Source organism: Schistocerca piceifrons, chromosome 8 (assembly GCF_021461385.2).
Source record: "Schistocerca piceifrons isolate TAMUIC-IGC-003096 chromosome 8, iqSchPice1.1, whole genome shotgun sequence".
Taxonomy (NCBI): domain Eukaryota; kingdom Metazoa; phylum Arthropoda; class Insecta; order Orthoptera; family Acrididae; genus Schistocerca; species Schistocerca piceifrons.
In genome coordinates, this window is record NC_060145.1 from 493755134 (window position 1) to 493776715 (window position 21582).

A 21582-nucleotide genomic window follows, 5' to 3' on the forward strand; every position below is an offset into this window, starting at 1 on the left:
ATCTCAACTGAAGACGCCTTCTAGCCATACAGCTTATGTGCTAGTAATATTGGTATGCTGAACTTTACAGTAGTTTCACATAGCTCATGCCACGCTTCTTCAATGTAATTTTTTTAGTAATTGCGTGCTGCAGAAAACTCGTGTTTACTTCTAATGAAGAATTTTTAATGTTAGTTGAGTTTTCACAAAAATAAGCTTGCTTCCTGTTGGTTACTTTACTTTCTAAATATCTCATTATCACGCTTGTTGTGATGGGTACAAACACTGACTGCCGGACTAACTTTTTCATACTCTTTATTTTAAAAATACAGAAAATTCATCTACTGAAACTCCATTCGTTTTCCTCCAGGAAAACGTAATGCATTGATGGGTTATCTTAGCATGCTTATCAGATGTTGATGGTGCTTATGCCTGGCGAAGTCAAGCGGTGTGTACAGTTCGTCAGTCTTAGCTGTCCTGTCGGCGCCCGCCTCCAGCAGCGCCGCCGCCGCCTCCGTGTGGCCACGCACTGCCGCCCAGTGCAGCGGCGTCCACCCCCACCGGTTCCTGGCGTCGGTGCGGGCGGAGGACGCCACCAGCAGCCGCACCACGGTGGCGTGGCCACTCTGTGCAGCCCTGTGCAGGGGCGTGGTCCGACTGTCGTTGGTGGCGTCCACCTCGGCGCCACCCTCCAGCAGACACATCGCCACATCGACGTGCCCCCTGTCCGCTGCCCAGTGCAGGGCGGTGTACCCGTCACTGTCCCTCACCTCGAGGTCTGCTCCTGCCGCCAGCAACGTCTGCACGTCTGTCTGTGCCCCCACTTTAGCCGCCTCGATCAGCCTCCTGCCCTTCTCTTCACCAGAAAGTCTCCTGCACAAACAGAGAAATTCTCACACATTTCTCCAAACACACACTTCTGATGAAGAAAACTGCCACAGAAGCAGAACTGTGAACAATTCTAAAACCACACTTGTTCACGAATAAATTATGTATCGGCAAGTTTTTACCTATTGTGATACAGAAAAATGAGGAAGGTCTGCGTATATTAAGGTACAAATTCACGATGATGTCGTCCTCTCAAAGTCTTCATCCACTTTCCATTAAAAATTCCTAGAATTCATTTCTCAAGAAACGTCAAATATCCTCTTGTTCCAAGAGGTCCTCCACCAGCAGTCTTCAATGGAGTTGTACGTTGTCCCTCATAAAAATGAAGACGGGGTCTAATGCATGCCGGAAAAGTGAAACATGTGCAAGGAATACGGTATCACAATAACATTGACTAATGCATGCACTGTGAGTATCCCACGTAATATTGTGCTTCCAAACAGCATAACACCTAGACCACCAATGCTGACCATACCCTCATACGCAACCACAAGAACTGTCGCACATAATTGTTTTGGTGATCCAGGTATTATGGCGCGAAGAGACATACTGTTGCGTTGCTGTACTGCCTCCAGATCTATGAATGCAGTACACTCATTGGTGAACATTAATGTGGTGCTGTACTCCGTCCCCATATTCTGATTTTCAGTAATGCTATAGGCCTTGACTACATCATTATAGATGATAATGCACGACAGCAACGAACAGCACAGGCAGAGGCGTTGTTGGAATGAGATGCTATTCGGCGGATGGACTTGGCTGTCCGTTATCTGACATAATTCCTATTGAACACATGTGTGATGCACTGGATAGATCTACTTCAGCGTTCACACGCACCAACGACCAAGCAGCAGTCGTCAGCCGCAATGGTGGAGAAAGAGAATGCACTGCTACAAGAAGTCCTTGCCAGTCTTCCATGGGAGCACGTTACGCAGCACGCATTACTGTCTATGGTGATCACATACTCTGTTATAAAACATGTCTCACTTTTTATGATGTACAGGAAACCATTGTAATTCATGGTGATGTTAGTGTAACTGTTGCCTTTCCACAAAAGTGTCATTTCTGTGGGCCTCACTGCGCGGTTCTTTCAGTTCTGTACTACACTGTAGAGCCGGCCGGAGTAGCCGAGTGGTTCTAGGTGCTACAGTCTGGAGCTGCGCGACCGCTATGGTCGCAGGTTCGAATCCTGCCTCGGGCATGGATGTGTGTGATGTCCTTATGTTAGTTAGGTTTCAGTAGTTCTAAGTTATAGGGGACTGATGACCTCAGTAGTTAAGTCCCATAGTTCTCAGAGCCATTTTTTTGTTTATCGTCCATGTTTCACTTGCATACACGGCTACACTCCATAGAAACACTTTCAGATAGGACTTCCGGGCACTACGTTAACAAATTTATCTTCTTCAGAGACTCTTTTCTTCCGATTGCCGGTCTACTTTTTATGTCCTCCATACTTCGACAATCATCATTTACTTTGCTTCCCAAATAGCATAACTGATCTTCTGCTTTAAGTGTCTCGTTCTCTGATCTGATTCCCGTAGCATCACCTGATTTAATTCGACTACATTCCATCATCCTTGTTTTTCTTTTGTTGATGTTCATATCCTCCTATTCAAGACACTGTCCATTCTGTTCAACTGCTGTTCCAAGTCGTTTGCTGTCTCTGCCAGCATTACAGTGTCATCAGCAAACCTCAAAGTTTTAATTTCTTCCTCCTGAACTTTAATTATTACTCCAAATTTTGCTTTTATTTCCTTTACTGCTTGTTCAATGTACATAATGAATAACATCGTGAATATGCTGCAAGCCTTTCTAACTCCCTTTGCAATCACTACCTCCCTTTCACGCTCCTCTACTCTTATAACTGCTGTCTGGTATCTGTACAAGCTGTGAATAGCGTTTCGCTCCCTGTATTTTATCCCTGCTACCTTCAGAATTTCAAAGAAAGTTTTTAAGTCAGCATTGTCATAAGCTTTCCCCAAGTCTATAGGAATTAGAGTCAGAATTAAAAGAAATGATGGATACGAAGGCTACAAGAGAAGATGCAATAAATGCAGAATAAGAGATATACAGAGCTTTCTGAATCTAATTAATGGATACTAGAATGGATGTCACATTCCAAGATCTGGTCGAATGCCAAAGTTACGCCTATCCTCTTCAGTACCACTAGTAAAAACGTCTGTTACATGTAAACGACGCCATAGGGCGCTGAATCCTTTTGCAATAGGTGACCATAGCATAGACGCATGTCTCCTTGTCTTTACATGGGGGTCTGTATACAGATAAAAGACACAGTGTATCATTCGCGACACGCAGGGTGGGAAGAGGCTACATAAAAAAAGCACTAGAAATAGATGTGACAATTATAGTGGTTTGAATACAGGTATGAAACGAATGCAAGAATATTAAGTGAAAGAGTACGAGCAATCACAGAGAGGGACGATACTGTACAGATGCCACTTTCACTGTTAAGTAGATAGTAGAAAAGGAAACAGAATACAGCCTTGAATAACTTTGATTGATTATGAAAGAGCAGTCGATCAGGTACATAGGAAAAAATATGTAAAATCATAACACTAACATGATATCCGAATCGTCTAATTAAATGAATGAAATTTATATGCAAAGACACAAAAAGCAGTGCACACATCAGAAACGGAACATATACCTATAAACAAAGGTGTAAGGAAGGGTTGTAGCTGGTCTCCTATTTTGTTTATCATTTACCTGATTATAGGATGGATGTATAAAATAAACGGAGGCATTTGTATTATACAAAATTTTACGCTTAAGACGATGCTACTTGCTATTGATTATTACAAACAAAACTCAAAACGAGCTGCAAAAAGCGGTAGACAGGTTACAGAAGCTATGTGAGAACTACAACTTCAGATTGCCAAAAATGTGCAAAAAAAATGACCTTCAAGAGTAAATATACTATTAGGACCATAACTGTCATTAGTGACACTATATTAGGACAAGTTAAGGGTTTCAGTTGCTTAGGAACATACGTGAGTTATAAATATGAAAATTATTTTAAAAAATACGCGTGTTGAGCAAACCTACGGCACAATGAACAGAAAAGAAAGCAGAAAACAAAATCGAGAAAAGAAACAGGAATGAAGTTCTACAGAGTTAACGTTGTTCCTGCGTTTCCCTACGGATCTGAAACACGTCCGCTGACAAAAGCTGATAAAAAGACAATACAGGCTGCCGATATGAGATTCTTAAGAACAGTAAAAGGGTTTAGCCTTCCAGATAAAATTACAAATGAGAAAATAAGGGAAGAGCGAGAAATAAACTGTCTGGAAAAAAACCTGTGAACTTCGCAAATGACGGGAGAAAGTGCGTAGGTAGAATGCCGAAGGAGAGGATCCCAAGAAGAATGTTGTACTGTAGGCCTAAGTTAACAACGTATCAAGGAGGACACCTGGAGACGATGATCAGATTCGTTTTGAAGACGGAACAGGCAACATTTTCTAATCCATCTAGTGCAGAAGAAGGAGATGAATAAGAAAGATAAATTAGTAAAAAATTCTGAGACTGGCCTTTGAGAAACTCTACATTAACCTACTCGCGGGTAACATTTCAGGAATGCAACTAAGAGAAACTCGGTTGGAGGCAGTATCAACGAGACATGGATGTTGTCGTTGTTGCGGCCTTCAGTCCGAAGACTGATCTGATGCAGCTCCACACAGTGCTCTACCCTGTGCGAGCCTCCTCGTCTCCGAACAACTACCACGACGAACCAGCTTACTGTGTCCATCTCTTGGTCGCCCTCTACTCTCCACAATTTATCGCCAACCCGCCCCATGCTTCAGTCTAATACTAAATTGGTGATCCCTTGATGTTTCAGAATGTCCCTTACCAACCGATCCCTTCATTTAATCATGTTATCTTACAAATTTCTTCTCTCAACAGTTCCATTCAGTACAACATTGATTACACGATCTACCCACATAATCTTCAGTATTCTTTCATAGCACCACATTTCAAAGGCTTGTATCTCTTTTTGTCCGAACTGCTTGTCTTCTACATTTTTCCGAACAAACAAAAATGGTTCAAATGGCTCTGAGCACTATGGGACTAAACTGCTGTGGTCATAAGTCCCCTAGAACTTAGAACTACTTAAACCTAACTAACCTAAGGACATCACACACATCCATGCCCGAGGCAGGATTCGTACCTGCGACTGTAGCGGTCGTGCGGTTCCAGACTGTAGCACCTTTAACCGCTCGGCCACTCCGTTTTCCGAACAAGCAGGGCTACACTCCACACAAATACCTTAAGAAAATACTTCCTAACAGTTAAAATCTATACCCATCGCTAACAAGTTTTTCTTTTTAAGAAACGCTTTTCCTGCCATTGACAGCCTATATTTCATATGCTCTGCACTTCGTCCACCATCAGTTACTTTTCTGCCAAAAGAACAAAATTCATCTACTTCACTACTTTTAGTGTGTCGTTCCCTAATCTAATTCCCTGTGACATGGTTAAACTTCAATAACAGAATTGGGCACAATTTTTTTTTTTTATTTTGGTTTAAGGACGCAAAACTGCTATGGTCATTAGCGCCCGGTCCGTGACTTAGGAAACAGTAAAAAACCGAAATTGAAAACCAGCAGCAATGGGAACGAAAGTCATAAAATTGGAGAAACTAAAAGCAGAAGGAAGGCTTAAAAATACACTACAGAAAGGGGTTGGTGGTCCCCAAAAAAAAAAAACTTCAAATGACTGACGTCATTTCACTGGCACTAATAAACTGGAGAACGCGGTCGGCTGAGCACGTGTCATCTGCTAAAATCGACGATAGATCAGGCGATAGCTGTAGACGGGAGCGTAACGGATTAAAATAGGGGCATTCAATTAAAAGGTGTCTTACCGTCCACAGCTGAGAGCAGTGAGGGCAGAGTGGGGGAGGATCGCTGCTTAAAAGATGTCGATGGCTAAAAAGACAGTGCCCTATCCGGAGTCTAGTTAAAATTACCTCCTCCCGACGACGCGTTCAGGAGAAAGAGGTCCAAGCGCAAGGAAGAGCTTTCACTTCCCGCAATTTATTATGGGGAAGTGCTGACCAATGCGCGTGCCATAAATGAACAACACGACGACATAAAACGCTCCGTAGATCGCCGAAAGGAATCGATGGAATAGCTGGCCAAAGAAGAGAGACTGCAGCCTTGGCTGCAATATCGGCCGCCTCATTTCCACAGATACCAACGTGTCCTGGGAGCCAGAGGAGCGCCACCGAGACGCCCCCCAGGTGGAGCAAGTGCAGACAGTCCTGAATCCGGTGGACCAGAGGGTGCACAGGATAAAGAGCTTGGAGAGTGAGGAGAGAGCTGAGAGAATCTGAGCAGATAACATACTGTATCCGCTGATGGTGGCGGATATAGTGGACAGCCTGGAGAACAGCATAAAGCTCCACAGTATAAACCGAACACTGGTCAGGATGCGAAGGTGATTTGGGGTGTCGCCAACAATATAGGCACTCCCCGTCATTTGTGCACATAGAGCAGCAAATGCCCGACGATAAACAAGTGTAGGGGTACCATCCTTGGGAAATCGACAAAGGTCACGGAGCAGGCAGATCCGGGGGCGGAGCCAAGGCGGTGCTGTACCCCAAGTTGTCGAAAAGGTTTTAGGAAAGTGGAAGGAAAGAGAATGGAGCAGTTGACGGAAGCGGACTCCCGGGGGTAGTAGGGAGGAGGAGCGGCTTGCATACCCTACATCAAAGGAGGCGTCGAAAAAACGGTCATGGGCTGGATTAGCAGGCATGGAAGACAGATGGCTAGCATAACGACTCAGAAGGACTGCTCGCCGATTGGACAGCGGAGGTTCAGCAGTCTCAGCATAAAGGCTTTCCACAGGGCTGGTGTAAAAAGCTCCAGACACTAAACGTAATCCACGGTGGTGGATAGAGTCGAGACGCCAAAGATTAGACGGCTGAGCAGATGAGTAGACTATGCTTCCATAATCCAATTTCGAGCGCACTAAGGCGCGATAGAGGCGGAGAAGGACCACTCGGTCCGCTCCCCAGGAGGTACCATTCAGGACACGGAGGGTGTTAAGCGATCGCAGACAGCGAGCCAAAAGATAGGAAACGTGGGAGGACCAGCACAGTTTTCTGTCGAACATAAGACCCAAGAATTTAGCGACGTCTGAAAACGGAAGGTTGACAGGAGCTAATGTAAGGAGGGCGGAAGAAACTCCTTACGTCGCCAAAAATTAACACAAACGGTCTAACTGGGAGAGAAACGGAAGCTGGTTTCGATGCTCCAAGAGTGGAGGCGATCGAGACATCCTTGAAGATGTCGTTCAAGAAGGCTGGTCCGTTGAGAGCTGTAGTAGACCGAAAAATCGTCCACAAAGAGGGAGCCCGAGACATCAGGAAGGAGACAATCCATAATTGGATTTATGGCGATGGCAAACAGTACAACACTCAGCACGGAGCCCTGGGGTACCCCGTTTTCTTGGGAGAAAGTACGGGAGAGAGTAGTGTTCACCCGCACCCTAAATGTGCGCTCTGCCATAAATTCGCGAAGAAAAAGGGGTAGCCGGCCTCGAAAGCCCCAAGAGAACAGTGTGCGGAGGATGCCTGTCCTCCAACAGGTATCGTATGCTCTCTCCAGATCAAAAAATATTGCTACCGTTTGGCGTTTCCAGAGAAAATTGTTCATGATATAAGTGAAGAGAGCAACAAGATGGTCAACTGCAGAACGATGCTTTCGGAATCCGCATTGGGCAGGTGTTAAAAGATTGCAGGATTCCAGCCACCAAGCTAAACGGTAATTCACCATACGCTCCAAAACCTTACAGACACTACTCGTGAGAGAAATGGGGCGATAGCTAGAGGGGAGATGTTTGTCCTTTCCAGGTTTCGGAACGGGAACGACGATAGCTTCCCGCCATCGTCGGGGAAAAGTACTGTCGGTCCAAATTCGATTATAAAGGCGAAGAAGGTAACGCAGACTATGGGGTCATAAATGCAGCAACATTTGGACATGGATACCATCCGGTCCTGGGGCGGAGGAGCGAGAAGAAGAGAGGGCATGTTGGAGTTCCCGCATGGAGAAAACAGTATTGTAGCTTTCGTGATTTTGAGAGGAGAAAGCAAGATGTCGCACTTCCGCTGCACGTTTCTTCGGGAGAAACGCCGGCGGGTAATTTGAAGAGCTCGAAATCTCAGCAAAGTGCTGACCAAATGAGTTAGAAATTGCGACGGGGTCACTAAGGTATCATGCGCGACAGTGAGCCTAGGGACTGGGGAGAAACTAGGCGCGCCTGAGAACCGTCGAAGCCGACTCCAAACTTCCGAGGAGGGAGTGAAGGTGTTAAATGAGCTAATAAAGAATTTCCAGCTTGCCTTCTTGCTATCGCGGATGACGCGACGGCATCGCGCACGGAGCTGCTTATAGCGGATACAGTTGGCCAAAGTAGGATGGTGACGGAAAATGCGAAGAGCACGTCGCCGCTCACGTATTGCGTCACGGCATGCCTCGTTCCACCAAGGAACTGGGGGGCGCTGGGGCAATTCGGAGGTGCGTGGTATTGAACATTTCGCAGCTGTAAGAATAACGTCGGTAATATGTGTGACCTCATCGTCGACGCTGGGAAAGCGACGGTCATCGAATGTCGCTAGAGACGAAAAAAGTGTCCAATCGGCTTGGGCAAACTTCCAGCGTCGCGAGCGCATATATGGCAGTTGAGGCTGCAGTCTAAGGACACATGGAAAGTGGTCACTCGAGTGTGTATCATCAAGGGGGAACCATTCAAAGCGCCGAGCTAGCGGAACAGTACCGACCGCAAGGTCCAAATGAGATAAATTTGTCGTGGAGGCAGACAAAAATGTGGGGACCCCAGTGTTGAGGCAAACTAGATCCGCTTGGTGGAAGACGTCTAGCAATAGTGAGCCACGTGGACAAGGATGTGGAGATCCCCAAAGTGGGTGGTGGGCATTGAAGTCCCCAACCTGCAAATAGGGGGGGTGGAAGCTGACCAAGAAGATGAAGGAGATCACCTCGTGCCATTGGTGTGGACGATGGAATGTATACAGTACATAGAGAGAAGGTATATTCAGAAAGGGAAAGACGGACGGCGACAGCTTGGAAGGAACTGTATAAGGGGATTGTGTGATAATGGAGAGTGTCATGGAGAAGAATCATGAGTCCTCCATGGGCTGGAGTGCCTTCAACAGATGGGAGGTCATATCGGACAGACTGAAAATGAGGGAGAACAAAGCGGTCATGGGGACGCAGCTTTGTTTCCTGAAGACAGAAGATGACTGGCGAGTAGGATCGTAAGAGGATCGACAATTCATCCCGATTGGCTCGAATGCCGCGGATATTCCAGTGGATAATGGACATAGGGTGAACAGAAAATGGAGGAATGTGACCAAGGTCGCTGTCAACTCAACGACTGCTCAGAGCTTGCGACCGACAGCATGGAATGGCATTCAGCCGAAAGCAGAAGATCCTGATCCATAGGTTGGTCAGGAGCAGCACCTGCCCCCAGCGATCGGCCGGTTGACTGGCCACCAGCAGTGCGCCTCGGCGACACAGAAGACGGCCGAGGGCGATTTCCGCCAGGTGGTGCTGTAGATGGGACACGCCTTGGCGCAGAAGGAGAGGAACTGGGTTTCTTTGTTGCCTTCTTGGAAGTATGATGTTTAGATGAAGGAGGAACCGATGGTTGGGAAGTTGCGGTACGTAAAAACTCTTCACGAGTATGCTCTTTTTTCGAAGACTTGGCGTCTGACTTTTGGGCTCGAGATTTAGCAGAACCTGACGAAGGGTGGGCCATAGAGTGGGCAGGCGAAAGTGGTGAGGTTGAACGGGCGATCTTTGCGCTGGCCGATCTGAAGACCGTGGCACTAAAGGTGAGGTCACAAGTCTGCGTGGCCGCCTCCTTTGTTGGCCGAGGAGAAGCAAGGAAAGTGCTGTATTTTCCTGTCTGAGGCACGGTGGGCTGTCGACTGGCGAATAATTTTCGAGCAGCAAAAGTCGACACCTTTTCCTTCACTCTTATTTTCTGGATGAGCTTTTCGTCCTTAAAAACAGGGCAATCTCGAGAGGAAGCAGCGTGGTCACCCATACAGTTAATGCAACGAGGGGATGGAGGTGGACAAGCACCCTCATGGGCATCCTTGCCACACGTAACACATTTGGCCGGATTGGAACAGGACTGGCTGGTGTGATTGAACCGCTGACATCGATAGCAACTCGTAGGGTTTGGGACGTAAGGGCGAACGGAAATTATCTCATAGCCTGCTTTGATTTTCGATGGGAGTTGAACTTTGTCAAATGTCAAGAAGACAGTGCAGGTTGGAATGATGTTCGTGTCAACCCTTTTCATAACTCTATGAACAGCCGTTACACCCTGGTCAGACAGGTAGTGCTGAATTTCTTCGTCAGACAATCCATCGAGGGAGCGTGTATAAACGACTCCACGTGAGGAATTTAAGGTACGGTGCGATTCCACCCGGACAGGGAATGTGTGGAGCAGAGAAGCATGCAGCAATTTTTGTGCCTGGAGGGCACTGTTTGTTTCTAACAACAGGGTGCCATTCCGTAATCTGGAACAAGACTTTACAGGACCTGCAATTGCGTCGACACCTTTCTGAATAATGAAAGGGTTGACCGTGGAGAAGTCGTGACCTTCGTCAGACCGAGAAACAACAAGGAACTGTGGCAACGATGGAAGAACTGTCTGTGGCTGAGACTCAGTGAACTTACACTTGTGAGCAGACATAGTGGAAGGTGAGGAAACCATTGCGGAAGAATCCCCCATGATTACCGGCGTCTCCAATGGCGCGCTCCTCCCTTGTGGGGGCCCTCACTGAGGGCACTCCCGCCTTAGGTGATTGTTCACACCTCAGTCCACACCTCCCGACAAACGGACGGAGGGACCAATCGGCACTTTCGGAAGGTATCAGCTTGGGTAATCACCCCTCCCTGGGCCTGGCCGTTACCAGGGGGTACGTACGTGTCCTACCTGTCTACCCAGGTTGGGGAATTACGCGTTAACCCGCCACCGGCTACGCATGGAAGTGCGTGGGTCGGCCTTCAGACACGCACAGGGGGGGGGGAAAAAGAGAAAGGGAAAGGAAAGAAGAGGGGTCTCAAACGCTGCAGCGGAGAAAAGGGCAAAGAGAATAGGGAAGGAAAAGAGAAGGACAGAGGAAGGACAAAGACTTGCAAGTGTAGAAAGCAAAGAATTTGGAACAGTTTCGAGCATTCGTCTCCGGACGTAGGCACAAACCATACTCCCAGAGGTGGAGAAAGGGAAGGAAAGAGCCAGAGGTGAGGGGGGGGGGGCGAAGATGGGGGACGGGGAAGGATGCGGAAAGGGAAGGTATGGAGCCCGGAAAGGAAGGAGGGCCACATTAGCTCGGGGTCCCGTGCTCGCTACGCACGTGTCCACAAAAGAGTTGTGGACCCCCTGGGGGGAATTGGGCACAATGTGCGCGAAAAAGAAACAACTAAGAGCTACGTTGGTTGCCTGTGGTACAGACAGAGCAAGGTGGCCAAGAGACACTTTATTATCCTTGCCCTTAAGATCTGTATAAAGGGAGAAGTTGCAACAAGCATAAAGAAGAAGATGACGCAACATCAATAAATATCAAAAGGAAGCAATTACAGACCTTAAAAATAATTTAGAGAGTTCACACAATTGCTGAAGAATGAATCGATTACGTGTAGCATCTAATAATAATTAAGGAAAACAGACATCGAAATTTCACCGAGAACTTATGGACGGAGGAGAAAAGCGATTTAATTGAGCAGAAGGGCTATTTTATGTGACGCCCAGATATATCACTCAAGCAGAGAATTAGTATAACGCGTATTATGTGACAGATCTATTACAAGACGAAAATCGTCAAAGCTTTTCATGTTTATAATTAAAGGAGATAATTGCTTTTAAAATCAGTCATTAGATTATTGCAATATATGAAGTGTGATGGAGGTGAATTATTGTGTCATTAAGCATCGGTAAAGGGCTATGATCCTTCTCTTTGCAAACTTGGTACACTTTGTGCACGAAAGGAGTTCTTCTGATGCGTTCCTAGCTGGTAAGCCCGGCGACCAGGTGTACACAGGTAGTGCGCCCACGCGCGAGCGGCGGTCACGCGCCCATGTCGGCACACATCACAGAGGGCAGGCCCCCAGAGGGTTAGCGACAGGCGAAGACGCTGCATACATCAACACGCTGCCAAGGGAAGCCGTGGAAATTCGCACGGGTGGTAGCAAACCACCACTAACAAAGTAACATTTCCTGAGGAAGGCTTTCTTTCCTATGTAAAAGAATAATGTGGTTATAGGCTTGCGTTGGTTTGGGTTGATTTGTTGGAGGAGACCAGTGATGTAACCGGTCTCGTATGATTATGGAAGGATGGGCAAGGAAGTCGGCCGTGCGCTTTCAAAGGAACCATTCCGGCATTTGCCTGAACCGATTTAGGGAAATCACAGAAAACCTAAATCAGGATGGCTGGATGCGGTATTGAACCGTCGTCCTCCCGAATGCGTTTCCAGTATGCTAACCACTGCACCACATCGCTCGGTATATGGTTATAGGGAAATTGTTCTCTGGGTAGTAAATAAAACGGGAACGATATACTGCAGGAGTATACAGCTTACAAAGAAGAGGAACGTTTTCAAATATGTCGAAACGAAGACCACAAAAAGAATTTCGTAAATATGCTAAATACCTTATTTCAGAAGTAGGGGGTAGAATAACCATGAAACGTAAGAAAGGCCAATGATAAAGTAGGAGTTCACTGCTGATAGGGAAGTACGGTAGGCCGAGGCCGCTACGGTAACCGTGAGGCCCTCAGCACAATCCTAAGGGTGGCGTCTTCTGTCGCGTCCGACGTCTGATTATAGCTGAGTATCGCGGCGTGTCTGTTTTCCGCCGTAACTGGAAATGCTATGAGCTTCATTTTGGTGCAGATGTTCGCTACAGTGGGCTTATTCAAAGCGAAACTCGCGTTTCGTTGAAGTGTGTGCTTTTTTCGATGAAAGGGAAACTTTTCTGTGGCGTCCAAGTTCCATCGAATGAAAATGTGTAACATGTGTCCCTGTGCAAGCTTACGTACTGCGTTCGACGTGAAACTTCCTGGCAGATTAAAACAGTGTGCCCGACCGAGACTCGAACTCGGGACCTTTGCCTTTCGCGGGCAAGTGCTCTACCATCTGAGCTACCGAAGCACGACTCACGCCCGCTCCTCACAGCTTTACATCTGCCAGTATCTCGTCTCCTACCTTCCAAACTTCACAGAAGCTCTCTTGCGAACCTTGCAGAACTAGCACTCCTGAAAGAAAGGATACTGTGGAGACATGGCTTAACCACAGCCTCAGGGATGTTTCCAGAATGAGATTTTCACTCTGCAGCGGAGTGTGCGCTGATATGAAACTTCCTGGCAGATTAAAACTGTGTGCCCGACCGAGACTCGAACTCGGGACCTTTGCCTTTCGTGGGCAAGTGCTCTACCAACTGAGCTACCGAAGCACGACTCACGCCCGGTCCTCACAGCTTTACTTCTGCCAGTATCTCGTCTCCTACCTTCCAAACTTCACAGAAGCTCTCCTGCGAACCTTGCAGAACGAGCACTCCTGAAAAAAGGATACTGCAGAGACATGCTTAGCCACAGCCTGGGGGATGTTTCCAGAATGCGTTCGACATATTTGTTATTATCTGCATTACTCAGTTCATTCCCAGTAAAATTTAATTACTTTACAAAAATACTAGGTGATCGAAGCCTGATATACTTCAGTCACTGTATAAGAGGAATATATTTTCTTAATTGCATTCAGACATTGCTTACAAAATTATCTGCTATAAAATAGTTGTTTTCCCTCATGTTTCTACTTGAATAGCTAAGGGACTTCTAAAGTATCCAATAGATTGTTGTAATTAGCTCTGACTAAACTCAAGAGCCATACATAGAGGTGACAAATATCAAGGAATAGCGATATGCAGGTGTACAGATGGCAGCAGTATCACGTAAGCGTGGTATGAAAGTTCAGCTATCATTTGTACTCAGGTGATTCACGTGAAAAGGTTTCTGACATGACTATGGTCGCACGACCGAAATTAACACACTTTCAACGCGGAATGTAGTTGGAGCTAGAAGCATTGGCATTCCATTTCGGAAATAGTCAGAAAATTCAGTATTCACAGATCCATAGTGTCAACAGTGCGCTAAGAGCACCAGATTTCAGGCATCACCTCTCACCACGGACAACGCAGTGGCCGACGGCCTTCACTTAACGGACGAGAGCAGCGGCGTTCGTGGAGAGTTGTCAGTACTAACAGACAAGCAACACTGCGTGAAATAACAATAGAAATCAATTTGAGACGTATGACTAACATACCTGTTAGGACAATGAGGGGAAATTTGGCGTCAATGAGCTATGGCAGCAGCTAACAGCACGATATCGCTTGCAGCGCCTGTCTTGGGGACAGGGTGGACCCAGGGCTGCTGGAAAACCGTGGCCTGGTCACATGAGTCCAGATTTCACTTGATAAGAGCTAATGGTAGGGTTCGAGTGTATATGAAATTCGTCGATCGTTTGTGGAGCATTATCCAGAGGTCAGTTCTAGTTCAAAGTCCTGCACTGGCAATACTTTTGCAATAATGGACGACTGTGATAGAGGCAGCAGCGCTCAATATTTCTGTACGTGACTTACAACCAATTACTGAGTCCATGCACGTCAAGTTCTTGCACCATGCCGGGCAAAAGAAGGTCTGACGCTGTATTAGCAGGTATCTCACGACTTTTGCCACTTCTGCGTATTGAACACTCTGACTAATGTTAGCTCAATATCTGTAAAAGTGTTTTTCAGATACCAGTCGTATTGTGTTTAATATGAGCTATGTTCTGGCAATGAAGGCTGCTCCATGATGAATTAAAACCTATACTCAGCTGAAAGGGGCTGTGGACAAAAGCCGAGGTGCTCGGTGCTGAGCGAGTCTCTTCTCAACCACGCCAGCAACAAGACGAATTAAAACCTAAACTCGCCTGAAAGGGGCTGTGGACAAAAGCCGAGGTGCTTGGCGCTGAGCGAGTCTCTTCTCAACCACGCCAGCAACAAGACGAATTAAAACCTAAACTCACCTGAAAGGGGCTGTGGACAAAAGCCGAGGTGATTGGCGCTGAGTGAGTTTCTTCTCAACCACGCCAACAACAAGACGAATTAAAACCTAAACTCAGCTGAAAGGGGCTGTGGACAAAAGCCGAGGTGCTTGGCGCTGAGCGAGTCTCTTCTCAACCACGCCAGCAACAAGACGAATTAAAACCTAAACTCAGCTGAAAGGGGCTGTGGACAAAAGCCGAGGTGCTTGGCAATGAACGAGTCTCTTCTCAACCACGCCAGCAACAAGACGAATTAAAACCTAAACTCAGCTGAAAGGGGCTGTGGAGAAAAGCAGAGGTGCTTGGCGCTGAGCGAGTCTCTTCTCAACCACGCCAGCAACAAGACTGCACGGATTTCCTGCTTATTGCGGGCAATCGCCTTAACCATTAGGCCTTGTGAGCACGCCTACAGTTCTATCACTTCAAACTGATGCCACACAAACACTATCATCCGTGTTTGTTACGTACATCTCTTATACTGTAGTAAACCACCTTCTCCCCACACACTCTCTTCCCCAGTCAGTGCTGTCCGGACATAATATCTCACTCCTATTACCTGGAAAACGAAGGTGGAAACATAAGACAGGGTGTAAGTTTGAAACAGGCCTAGGAATGTGGTGAGGCGGCCACTTGTGATAAGCAAAAAATTCGCATTCTAGTCTCAGTGTGACACATATTTTCAATGTTCACTATAAGCAGAGGTGTCCTCTACTGTCATTGAAAGAGAAACAACAAAATTAAAATAGTGAGACACGCACACCACATCATTTTCTTAATCCATTGCCGCATATCATTTTGTTTGTAGTTCCCTCATTATTATTATTTCTTCTACGTCTCGTTTCGAGGACCATCATCGACTTTCGTTCACAGTTGTTTATTCGTATAACATCATCGTTTTGTGTTGGTGTAATCAGTCAAAACTGTATCCTGGATCCAATCCCGCCGGAATTAATTTGGAGGATAGGAAACCATCTTCACAAACAGAAATTGCTTGAAACATTGCAACGTTCGTTATCTTTGGCGAAGAATTTAGTTTCATAGCGTGTTTCTCATACAACTGCAGTGAGTAATTCATGTGTGTACCCAACTAAATAGTATTCACATTGTGAACCTAGAAAATGATGGAGAATATCACCCTGAACCATAGTTACTCTGACATTAAAAATTTCTAAAAAGAATAACGGCTTCTGGCAACTATAGGCGCTGCTTTACCAAAAAATACTATAAAGCGAGATTAGACTTCTCGATTATGACACATGGATTGTGCCCTCTTGTGGAAAACGTGTCTGTGTAGTGAAGGAACTAACCGTAGGCGAGAGACGGCAGCACCATCCACAGGAGGAGAGGAGCGTGGAGTCGTGAGGGGCGCAGCTGCAGCAGCAGTTGGGCAGGGGTCGCCGCGGTCGCCGTTAGGCAGACTGGTGGTGCTGGTGGTAGAGATGGTGGTACTGGTGGTGCTGCTGGTGGTGGTGATGGTGGTGGTGGCCGTCCTGCTGTCTCCAGAGGCCGGTCTACTGTACAGACAGACTCTTCTTCAGTCAGTGCATTCACACGTACTCTAGAGGAAAACTCGCCACAGGCAGTGCTTATGAGGGACTGCACACACACGAATAATAAAACACACGTTCGCAACAACAATAGCGCATCCGCTAAGGTCAACGACGTACTACTTAGCAAGTCGGATTGCTTCTGATGTATTCCCCACACTAGCAGCTTAGATCAGCAAACAATGATTTGTTCGAAATGAACCACAAATGAAGGATACACACAGCACGGGGCAACTGAAAGTGGCCCAGACGAGTGGATACGATTAGACGTGAATGGCAGCATTAACAGAGGAGAAAAAGACCTACAGGTACCTCCAACAGGTTAGAGCAAATGCCCATGCAGCCCACCGAACCTCGGAGTACATTTACACAATCTTCATCCATGACAGAGTTGTTTGCACAGGTCAATCCGGTCGCGGCCCTAGCTGACCAGCCAGATCACCTGATCTAACGGTGTGCGATTACATTGTGTGGGGAGCCCTGAAGTCTAAGGTATATCGCAACAACCCTCATAATCTTCGAGAACTGCAGCAGAACATTTCGGGTGTGACTGAAACAATTCCAGCAGTCTAGCTTCGATCCACCTTCTGCAACTTGCTGACCAGGGCCCAAAAGTGCCAAGAGATGAGTGGTGAACACTTTCAACATCTGCTGTAGTCAGATTAGTACTGTATTTCCTTTCCTCTGCTGTTTTTCTTTGTACCCTGGAACACTGTCCTCTGACCCACTTCTATTTTCATATGGTTCAAATGGCTCTGCGCACTATGGGACTTAACATCTGAGGTCATCAGTCCACAAGATCTTAGGACTACTTAAACGTAACTAGCCTAAGGACATCACACACATCCATGTCCGAGGCAGGATTCGAACCTGCGACAGTAGCAGTCGCTCGGTTCCGGACTGAAGCGCCTAGAATCGCTCGGTCACTCTGGCCGGCCAACTTTTATTTGCAGGACCCTGCACTAGGTTCTACATTTTCACTGGGGTGATATGACAACTATTGGTCAGCAGTGTTTGAAAATATAAGAACAGCAATCGCACAGAAATAATGTCGTCCACCACCTTTAAATGTACTTAACGTGGTACTGTGATCGACGGATGGTGTAAGTAGCTAGTTCGTGAGGTACCACGCTGTAGGTAGCACAGATGGAGCTAAAAATCTCTGTGTTTTACGTGTCTGGTGTGTACAAGGAGATCAAAGTGAATTTAATCTACGAAGAAAGATATAAAACCATTAATTACATCAATGACATGATGTTGCGAGAAGTCGTTAGGATGTGCAATATTGCTTCGAATAATTGATGGTGATCGCTTTCCAAGAGAGCTGAGACTCAAATTACTCATCCTACGATACACAAAAACTGATCATTGAGCAATAGAAGGAGATTCATAACAGTTAGCAGTTGCTTTTAACGAGCTTCCAGCATCGAATAGCTTTCGACTAAATGCTCTTCCACCAAAGTGAAGTAATAGCTGCCTGCTGTAAGAGTTTTCCTTAATATTAGTATTTCAGCAAAAATATGAAAAGCTGCGAAGGTAGGGGATAATCGATGCCTCGTTAAAGCATGATTGGTTTACAAATGTTCCACGATATAAAGGAAAAGTGAACATAGAAGGCGATTTCCTCATTTTAAAATGTTTTAAGACAGTTTACACACATGGTTAATCGAGATAGGTAAATGGAAGATCAAATGTGGGATATTCGGTCTAGAAACAGTTCATTATTCAGTCTGTGAAAACAAAGATAGTGGGAGAGAGCGGTGGCCGCGAATTTGGCGTGCTGCATGGCACACCGTAGCTGTCGCTCGTTTAGCCCACGGGCAGTGCAAGGCCCACCTAGCAGTGCACCCGGCGCGTTGGATCCGCCCCCGCCGCAGGGTGAGTGACGCGTGGTAACGCGTTCGCGTCGCTCGAGGCAGAGGCTCAATGTGGAGGCTGCACGTCTGGTCTCGCCCATTCACTCTCTGAGTGGACACATGGCCGCCACTTCAGCAGCTCCGAGCAACTACACAATGGGAGGGTTTTGCTAGTTATCAGGAGTTCCAATGTTCGGCACACGATGGAGCCGCTTGGGGGAACAGCGTCCAGGCTGGAAAGAAATGCAATACGCACTCAGTACGTCTGCTGGGGAGTCTCGTCCGAGATGCTGCGGAGGCCCTACCGAGCACGAAGGGTAGAGTCACGTGCAGGTTGTGGCTCACGTCGTTGGGTTCTGCGACCGTCCTCACTTAATATGGGCGCCTGGCGGATGTGATAAAGACGGCTGGCCTGGCACGCGGTGTGTGAGCAGAGCTCACGATTTACAGCCTTTGTCCTAGAACTGATCGGGGTCCTTTGATTTGGAGCCGAGTGCATGGTCTCAACCGAAGACACACTCCATTCTGTGACTATCTTGGCTGCAGATTTCTGGAGCTTCGTTATGGAGTGGAGATTTGTAGGATTCCATTAGACAGGGAAGAGCTGTGCTACCCAAATGGAATTGTTACTTGTGTGCCAGAGTATTTGTGGAGTGCACATGGGAGTTGTCTTTTTATTTTTATTTATTTTTTTAGGCATAGTGGTATTTTCAGGTCCTCTGATGAACGCTCATCAGTCAATACGCTGAGAGCGAAATCAGACAACCCACAAAATTTTAACAGTAAATTGCCGAAATATTCATACCAGAGTTCCTGCAAGAAACTTGTCTCGCTCCAATCAGTATCGAAACCCAGAGCTGGCTAAAACATGCATTTGAATGCGCTGATATATTTAGCAAAGCATGGAATGCGTATCCAAAAGACAGATTAGGTCGCATAGCAGGGGGAGTGTTCACTGCAGTCGCCAAAAATATTGTGTCTGTCAAGGTAGAAATTAACACTGACTGTGAAGTTATCTAGACACTTGTATCACGTCTAGGTGATCTCAAGTCTCCAATGTTTTCACCGGCCACCCAATTTTACCGTGCCACTTTTACAAATATTACAAGAAAGTCTTCACTTAGTGGAAATACCTAGGTCATGAAATATTTACTTGGAGTCGACTTGAACCTACCGAGTATACATTGGGGCGTCAATGGAACCACTGCAGGTGGTACGGACAGACTGTCTTGTGAATAGTTTTCAACAAGTTCTCCCAAAATTGTCTTGGGGAGCTAGTCCGACTGCCGACACGCAGTGGATATATTTTAGACGTTGCAGTTTGAAACAGACCTGAAATTATTGACGGTGTCAGTATAGGCGCAGGGATTAGTGACCATGATGTCATCATATCGACGATTGTTACTGGAGTTAATAAATCCATCAGGCAGACTAGTAGACTATTTTTGCTAGAAAGAGCAGATAAGCAGTTTTAACATTCCAAATAGAAATGAATGGACATCATTCAGTTCCAGTTTGATGGACGTTGAGGAATTATGGGCAAAGTTTAACCGGACTGTTAATTTCTGTGCTCGTAAGAGGCAGCATTAAGAGATTCACACGCTTCTCGCTTTCATAATGCTAAGACACGAGTAGTGCAATCATTGAAACTTTTCCTTCATCTCTCTCTTCGGCTCCTCCTATAACCATTCACTCATGCTCAGAATACTGTACATCGAACACATTAACAGATATATTTATAATGTTTTCTCAAATATTGCCACAAGGTTCAGTTCAGAAAGAAATCTGGAGGGGGACTGTCCTGGAAATTTCTTCTGCCGAATCAGACTTTGTGTGTACTGCAGAAACTTCGTAGATTCCGTGCCGGACCACATGTCTGTAAAAGTAAATGAAAAGACGGGTATTTTTCGATGTGACAAACAAAATGGTTGAGTGACAGATTGGAGAAGCAGAAGAATACTTAGGATGTTTTATGTCGGATTTCCCACTGTGCTATCTCAACTCGCAACTGATCCAGTGAAGTTAACTGTCCGACAGTTCAGTATCAACAGAAAAATTATAAGTGAGTCTTCTTCTTTTTGTACTCATCTCTCCCTGCTCGGTCAGCAGATATTTCTTATCCAATGGCTGAATCAGGAATTGTGCAATCACATTCCCGGAAACGCCAACTTCCCACAAATTCCAAGTATGAAGAAGCAGCAATCTGAGACAAGAAACAGGCAAGTTGAGACTTGATCCCACAGGTTGTTGCTACGACTTATCTTCTGTTTGCAGAAAACTTCAGGCTATGTGTCTAGATGGAAATGAGGCATACTGCGTTAAAACAAATCGTTGTGAACCAGGTTTAAAATCAATATCTGTTTATATACACAAATTTCAATGAAACTGAACTCCCACACAAAGAATTCCAAAGACAGTGACTGTGTCAATGTGATGTACCACATGTACTGTGTGACGTTATGAGTTTCATAAAAATTCTTATGTTTTGATGTTCTTGTTATGGGAATTCACTCGTCTAACACGCGTTACAATACTTGCACAAAATGGTGCACTCTACGGCACGTTAACCACGCTGATTTTCTTGTGAGATGATCAGATAACATATGCCTGTTTTAAAGATATCTCGAGATGTTGGCCTCTATGGTTTTGGAGACGTCTCGTTAACTTTCAGTCAATAGGGAATATTATCGTCTCTCGCTTTCGATAGCAACACTGTAAAATTATACAGAGTGGAGGACACTGCTCCACAATTTGCACATATATACAGCAGAGCTTCTGTTACATGCATACGTAGTGAGTGTACTCACGGGGTAAGACAAGCGACGGCAGCATCAGACGGGCTATAGGGGGGAGCAGCCACGGGCGCCGCGGCTGCGGCAGCAGTCCGGCTGTGTCTGCTCTGCGTATGAGTGGCGGCCGTCTTCTTCTTGTCTCCAGCGGCTGGCGGGCTGCGAAAAGAGACACAGCGTCCGAAAGTGAAGTGCGGTGGAGGCCAGGTGTCATCCTACTACAGACGATAGTAGTCGGCCTCAGTAGCAACGTACCTGGAGGGGGGTAACTCCGCCGCCTTACTGTGAGCCGGCTCGTAAGCAGTGTTCGGGCAGGGGTATGGGGCGGCGGGAGGGGGAGGAGCTATCGACGGTACCAGTACAACTTAAGGGAAGGGGAGCGAGAAGGGGG

General features: G+C 46.4%; 1 protein-coding gene across 1 annotated transcript in view; it reads right to left on the minus strand.

Annotated features, from left to right (window-relative positions):
* Nucleotides 1–371: 371 nt before the first annotated feature.
* The window catches only part of LOC124712490 (proteoglycan 4-like), a 113309-nt gene continuing 92098 nt past the window's right edge, over nucleotides 372–21582 (minus strand). Inside the window, exons 11-13 of the mRNA XM_047242785.1 lie at nucleotides 21210–21350; nucleotides 16307–16513; nucleotides 372–852 (exon numbers count right to left, since the gene is read on the minus strand). Of these exons, the coding sequence (XP_047098741.1) occupies nucleotides 372–852; nucleotides 16307–16513; nucleotides 21210–21350 (829 nt within the window). The remainder of the gene's footprint in view (nucleotides 853–16306; nucleotides 16514–21209; nucleotides 21351–21582) is intronic.